At 39.3% G+C, this 7,500-nt stretch overlaps 3 protein-coding genes across 3 annotated transcripts; 2 read left to right on the forward strand and 1 right to left on the reverse strand.

Annotated features, from left to right (window-relative positions):
• Positions 1-151: 151 nt before the first annotated feature.
• On the forward strand, positions 152-597 carry LOC125047266 (histone H2B). Its single transcript, XM_047645494.1, has one exon. It carries the CDS (start codon positions 167-169, stop codon positions 536-538), a length of 372 nt encoding a protein of 123 aa, XP_047501450.1. The 5' UTR covers positions 152-166; the 3' UTR covers positions 539-597.
• A 1,631-nt stretch (positions 598-2,228) lies between these two features.
• LOC125047307 (histone H3) lies at positions 2,229-2,662 on the reverse strand. Its single transcript, XM_047645559.1, has one exon. It carries the CDS (start codon positions 2,654-2,656, stop codon positions 2,246-2,248), a length of 411 nt encoding a protein of 136 aa, XP_047501515.1. The 5' UTR covers positions 2,657-2,662; the 3' UTR covers positions 2,229-2,245.
• Positions 2,663-3,080: 418 nt separating this feature from the next.
• LOC125047308 (histone H4) lies at positions 3,081-3,490 on the forward strand. The gene has a single exon (XM_047645560.1). It carries the CDS (start codon positions 3,099-3,101, stop codon positions 3,408-3,410), a length of 312 nt encoding a protein of 103 aa, XP_047501516.1. The 5' UTR covers positions 3,081-3,098; the 3' UTR covers positions 3,411-3,490.
• The last annotated feature ends 4,010 nt before the right edge of the window (positions 3,491-7,500 follow it).

The raw sequence follows: 7,500 nt of genomic DNA on the forward strand, positions 1-7,500 counted from the left end.
CCCGGTTGACTGAGTCAGATTGCGACAACTGGCACGTTCTGTGTACACCAGATCAGCCAGTAGTCGTGGTCCTGTACGGGGAGGCTGGCGCGCGCGTTGGACAATAAAAGGAAAATTGTGAGTGTGTGGAAACATTCTTCGTCCCGTAGGTACGACGACAAGCATCATGCCACCCAAAACTTCCGGAAAGGCTGCCAAGAAGGCCGGTAAGGCCCAAAAGTCCATCACCAAGGGTGATAAGAAGAAGAAGCGCAGGAGGAAGGAGAGCTACAGCATCTACATCTACAAGGTGCTCAAGCAGGTCCACCCTGATACCGGTATCTCCTCCAAGGCCATGTCTATCATGAACTCTTTCGTGAATGACATTTTTGAGCGCATTGCAGCTGAGGCTTCCCGCCTTGCACACTACAACAAGCGTTCCACTATCACCAGCCGGGAGATTCAGACCGCTGTCAGGCTGTTGCTCCCTGGAGAACTTGCCAAGCACGCTGTGAGTGAGGGCACAAAGGCCGTCACAAAGTACACTTCCTCCAAGTAAATCTCTAGGTTGCATACTTTTCTTGCCTCCTAGAACAACATCGGCTCCTTTAGGAGCCACATATTGTAATAAAGCAGATATACAATGACTTTGGTAACCCAGTTAGTTAGTAACATGTTCCCTGCCTCCTACTGTTATTGTTATTACTACTACTACTACTACTACTACTACTACTACTACTACTACTACTACTACTACTGTTTCTATTATTAGAATTACTACTACTACTACTATAAGACCATTCATTGTCCTTACACACAGATAGATAGCTCTACAAGTGCTTAATTAATTACCAAGTAGACAAACAGTGAGTCGGTTTGTTATTCATTAGCCCTACCTATCTGTGTATCTCGGCTGTTTAGCTTTTTGCGTAGAATATTAATAAAAAAATGCCTTGTATGATTTCATTGTGCTTGATATTAGTATTATCATCATCATTAACAGACATTTCCCGCCTATTATTATTATTATTATTATTATTATTATTATTATTATTATTATTATTATTATTATTATTATTATTCAAGTAATGGACAAATCAGGAGCGGTCACTAGAACCTACAAACTACAGAGAACATAACATAACACCTAACTTGTGGAGGTAAGGTATGTTTGATCATATGTGGTATATTTATTAATGTTTTAGCACATAGACCTTGGGAGGTGAAGTGGATCGTAGCCTCGTGTTTATTCTGTCACTCAAAGTGAGTATTCAAATAATGTGTTGCTTATTGAGTGTCTTGATTGCAAAATACACCTACACATTATATATCTGTATATATACAAATCTGTAGATATACATATATATTCTGTATAGACACATATATACCGATTTCTATATATACACATACATAATTATTTATATATATATATACATACAGATTTCTATATATATACATATATATAAAACTATATATATACATATATACCTATACATATATATACATATTTATATAGTTGTGTATATATATACATACCTAACTATATATACATACATAAACATATATGCATACTTAACTAATTTATACATACATACATACATACATTCTCTCTTTCTCTCTCACATATATATATATAGTTATCTATCTATCTATCTATATATATATAGTTATATATCTATCTATCTATATATATATATATATATATATATATATATAGTTATCTATCTATATATATACACATAAATCTCTCTCTCTCTATTTTTATATATGTGTGTGTATATATGTATAAATTTATATATATATACATAACTATACATACATACACATACTCTCTCTCTTTTTAGCTCATATATATATATATATATATATATATATATATACACACATATTAGCATTTAGTGTGTGTATGCATACATAACTAATACATACATGCTTACATAACACTCTCTCTCTCTCTCTCTCTCTCATATAAATATATAGTGTGTGTGTGTGTGTTTGTGTATGTATATGTATGTTTGTATGTAGATATGCATGTTTGTATGTAGATATGCATGTATGTAGGTAGGTATGTGTGTGTGTACATATGTATGTATGTATGCTATCAAGATTGATGTAATTAGTATGTATATATGCTTATCAATAATAGTGTGTGTACATTGACAACTTTAACACTACTTGTCTTAATTTCATCTCTCTGGAGATAATCTTTAGGCCCTGAAAAGGGCCGAGGTTCAAGATTTTGTGTTGCAGGTATGCAATCAAAACCTTAGGCGCGCTCTCCGCGGATACGGCGAGCAAGTTGGATATCCTTAGGCATGATTGTGACCCTCTTGGCGTGGATAGCGCAGAGGTTGGTGTCCTCAAAGAGGCCGACCAGGTAAGCCTCGGAGGCTTCCTGCAGAGCCATGACAGCAGAGGACTGGAAGCGGAGGTCAGTCTTGAAGTCCTGGGCAATCTCACGGACCAGGCGCTGGAAGGGCAGCTTGCGGATCAGGAGCTCAGTGCTCTTCTGGTAACGACGGATCTCACGAAGGGCAACAGTTCCGGGCCTGTAACGATGGGGCTTCTTGACACCTCCGGTAGCAGGGGCAGACTTACGTGCTGCCTTGGTGGCCAACTGCTTGCGGGGGGCCTTGCCTCCGGTAGACTTACGTGCAGTCTGCTTGGTACGTGCCATTTTGCGAGTTTGTATCTAGACAGATATGAAACGCGATCACGCTCAAGACGTCAATTTATAGGAGAGCGAGCGAGCCCTAGCGGAGTCGCGTGTGGCTGCGAGAGTCTGGCTTAACCCCGCCTATTTCTACTGGGTAAATATTGCCAAAGATACGGCACACGTCAGGTCCTGTAATGCAGCCTCGGTGACGTTATGTTCAATTCCAAGTTGAAGCTTGGGACAAACTACTAAGGCCCAATCAATTGAAAGTATTTTACATGTGAGCTTTTGTCAATAGCAAGGCCTAGGCGAGTTTGTATTTGCACAGCGGTCAGTTAAGATGAGCGCTCATCTGAGTCGGCCGCCTCGCCGCTACGCAGACGGGGCGCGGCGGTAGCCTTACCAGATCTCGGCGATCCGAAATTTCATCTCGCTAACTCCCAGCAAGAATACCACTATCATCATGACCGGACGAGGCAAGGGCGGAAAGGGGCTCGGAAAGGGTGGCGCCAAGCGTCATCGCAAGGTGTTGCGTGATAACATCCAGGGTATCACCAAGCCTGCCATCCGTCGTCTTGCTCGCCGTGGAGGTGTCAAGCGTATCTCTGGTCTCATCTACGAAGAAACCCGTGGTGTCCTCAAGGTGTTCCTCGAGAACGTGATCCGTGACGCCGTCACCTACACCGAGCACGCCAAGAGGAAGACCGTCACCGCCATGGACGTCGTCTACGCTCTCAAGCGCCAGGGACGTACCCTGTACGGTTTCGGAGGTTAAGTGTCTTGACCGACAACATCTACCATCAAAACCAACAACCCCCACCAAACCAAAAACCTTGGACCTATTTTAGGTCCTACAAATACTCATAAAGAGGATACAATTTGATACCCATCCATCTATCTTGTTTTATCTACTACATGTACTACTACTACTTGCACTACCAGTACTTCTTGCACTACTACTACTTCTTGCACTACTACTACTTCTTGCACTACTACTACTACTACTTGTACTACTACTACTACTACTACTTGTACTACTACAACTACTTGTACAACAACTACTACTACTACTACTACTACTACTATTAATAAATCAACATGAGTCCCCAGTATTGCGATTACAAATATTGATTTTTCTTGCATCTCTACTGGTATTGTTATCAATACTATTATTATTAAGCTTGTTATTGTGTATGTTATTATTGGTGTTGTAAATGATGATGAAGAAGAAATGTGTATGGTTACATTAAGCTTTAGTTATTATTAGACTCTGATAACCAACATGAAGCAGAAGCAAAGAAAGAAAGACTAGAGTAGATATATGTGATAGTGATAAATGGCGGTCTAAAGTGCATTGGGCCAGTAATATTTGAAAAGCGTGTACCCACATGTATAAAGTATTTTCCCTAGGGTGTTTATACAGGTGTGCGTTGTTGCTGAAGTGCATGCAGACACACAGGGGCGAGGGATTTGAACGTTGATCAGCAAGATTGCTAGACGAGATCGCTACCGCTGCTACAGACAGACACCCAGAGGAAGGGAGAAAAAGCCAGGCAGACACACAGAAGGAGGGGGTCTGCCTGTCTGTGTATGTATGTATGTATCTATCTATCTATCTATCTATCTATCTATCTATCTATCTATCTATCTATCTATCTATCTATCTATCTATCTATCTGGCTGGCTAGCTAGCTAGCTATCTATATATCTATATGTCTATATATCTACACAAGCAACAGCTGACTGAGCGACAACCAATACTAATAACTCGGAGTACAGCTCGCACAAAACCTACACACAATGCCTTGCTTTGTTTGTTTTTTGTATTATTTCTGTGAGAAAGTCAAAGATGGAGACATGTATAGATACACGATCCATAGATACACAGATACATAGAGATATATAGATACACAGATACGTAGAGAGATAGATACACCGATACATAGAAAGATAGATACACAGATACATAGAGAGTTAGATACACCGATACATAGAGAGATAGATACATAGAGAGATTGTATCTGTGTATCTATCTTTCTATGTATCGGTGTATCTATCTCTCTATGTATCTGTGTATCTCTCTCTCTATGTATCTGTGTATCTATTGGTCTGAGTATCTTAGAGAGAGAGATACACAGATACATAGATACAGATACATTTGCTATTATATTGCCCACATACAAAAACGGGTAAACAAACAAAAAACATGAATGAATGAATGGACCTATTCGAGGCACGAAGACAGACCGACAACCACACAAACTTACAATCATGCACAAGATCGTAAACAACCTTGTGGACATGAACAAACAAGAAATTCACACAACACCAAGTTGATTGTAACACAGACTCTTACAAGCCAGCAAGCCAGCAAGCAAGCAAGCAAGCAAGCAAGCAAGCAAGCAAGCAAGCAAGTACTCCTTCATTAATTCATTCTTTCTTCTCACGCAGCGTGCGCGAGCGACGGGAACACACACACACACACACACACACACAAAAAAAAACAAAACCACTTGGACCTTGACCCTTTCCCACAAACAACCAACCATATATGTATGCGTGGCCTGCACTTATTATATATACACAATCCTACACTCAAACACACGCTCAATCACACATTCACAGAGTCAATCATTCCTACAAGCACATTCAAACTCAATAATAACACATTCACACACTCAATCACGCATTCACATACTCATTCATACATACAAGTACATTGACACTGAATCAATCAATCATACTCAAACACACACACACACTCAGCCATTCATAAAAAACAAAAACAAAACACATAAGCACACTCAATCCCACATTCACACGCTGAGTCACACATTCACACAGTCGCATACTCTACCATTCATGCAAGCACATCCACACGCTCAGTCAGTCCGGCAGTCAGTCAATCACTCATTCACACACACACATACAATCACTCATTCACACACACATACACTCACTCATTCACACACACATACATTCACTCATTCACACACACACTCACACAATCACTACCAGACACATTCACACAATCACTACCCCACACACTCACACAATCACATATCCACGCTCAATCACACATTCTCACACACTCAGTCAGTCAGTCACACATTCGCACTCAAACACACATTCACACGCTCAATCATTCATAACAACACATTCACTCACTCACTCACTCACTCACTCACTCACTCACTCACTCACACATCCACACTCAAACACATTCAAAACTACAAAACAAACACAATCACAAACCACATGCACAACGAACAACTAACTCATTCATTCATTCATTCATTCATTACACGTAGGCACCACCGACACAGAACCAACCACACACAATATCACAGGGGGGAGGTGGGGAGGGGGGGGGGGGACAAAACAAAAACACAAAACACTATTCATTCAAACTAAATCAAACCCATCATCAAAAACAACAAGGGAAAACAACTATCTAAAAAAAAAAAAAAAAAAAAAAAAAAGACAACAAAAACAACAACTCAACTCAAATCCAATCCATTTCATTTCACAATACTTTACTTTGCTCTTGTCTTGGGGAGACCTAGACGTCCAAGCCTCGGACATTAACACAGAAAAATAGACTCTATGCACATTGCCACACACAAGTATAGGCCTTAACCACTGTATAAACAAGCAGACACTACCGAACTGCTTGCCCGCTCGTTTGCAGGACTACTTTTGACGGAAGACAGCTCAAAGTATCACGAACATAAAACATGTTGAATTTGTGTGACCAAACCAGTTCCAAAGATGTGTCAATGAATAAGACAAAAATTTTAGTTTACTAGATGAAATAACTTAATGTTTTCAAACGATATCACAACAAGCAAACTAGATTAAGTGTCGATGAAGGAAAGTTCCTTCCTCGTGAACGATCAAATAACGGGGATGTAGACATCTTTTCAATGGATTGATTAGCTTTCGTTTTTTGTTAATTTTCTTATCAATATCACCATTACATTGATGTAATTTTAGGTATTATCACTTATTTTACATGTATACGTATATACACATTTATAAATATGTATATATATACAGACATAGACATTTGATATATAGATAAATACATATACACACACAACGATATATATACATATACACACATACATATGCATATACACCTAAGGATGGTATACACGTAGTGTGATGATTATTAATATTTTTTGTTGTAATAGAAAAAAATCATAAATATTTATATACATATACACACATACATAATGCATATACACATACGGATGGTATACACGTAGTGTGATGATTATTAGTATTTTTGTTGGAATAGAAAGAAATCATAAATACTCGTAAAATATAAGAATCCAAGCAATTCCATTCCATTTCTTGTTTGCGTATATGAGGAGAGAGAGTGGCGCCCCCCTCCCCTACATTTATTTTTAAAAATCATAATAATATGATACAGCAGCGGACCGTGGCAACACCGTTTTCGGGCATCCTCCTCACTCGCGGGATAAAATGCTCGTGCCCTGGGCTTCGGCGAAGTGAAGTCAACGGAAGTTCACGTTGCACTATGAAGGAAGATGCAAGGGAGCTCTTGGCAATGCATAGCAGTTTCTTCCATAGTCTTTAACGAATATACAGGGCAAAATTTCGCCACGCCGCGGCGGCTCCGACAGGAGTGTGTTGCCACCTCGAGTTCATGAATTGCCAATGGAGGTTATTATTCGTAGGCCTGTGGGAGACGTGGAGTCAACCCGAGATTTTAGCATATGGTTTTATACCTCCTGGAATGGAACGACGTGGTATTGGTGCCAAATGTATAAAATACATATTATATATTTGTTTTTTTTTTATATATGTATTTGTTTTTGTTATATATATATATTTGT

This window comes from Penaeus chinensis, chromosome 40 (genome assembly GCF_019202785.1).
Source record: "Penaeus chinensis breed Huanghai No. 1 chromosome 40, ASM1920278v2, whole genome shotgun sequence".
NCBI lineage: Eukaryota > Metazoa > Arthropoda > Malacostraca > Decapoda > Penaeidae > Penaeus > Penaeus chinensis.

Coding starts and splice junctions, on each gene's coding strand:
- LOC125047266 (XM_047645494.1), top strand. CDS start 167: ATGCCACCCAAAACTTCCGGAAAGGCTGCCAAGAAGGCCGGTAAGGCC.
- LOC125047307 (XM_047645559.1), bottom strand. CDS start 2,656: ATGGCACGTACCAAGCAGACTGCACGTAAGTCTACCGGAGGCAAGGCC.
- LOC125047308 (XM_047645560.1), top strand. CDS start 3,099: ATGACCGGACGAGGCAAGGGCGGAAAGGGGCTCGGAAAGGGTGGCGCC.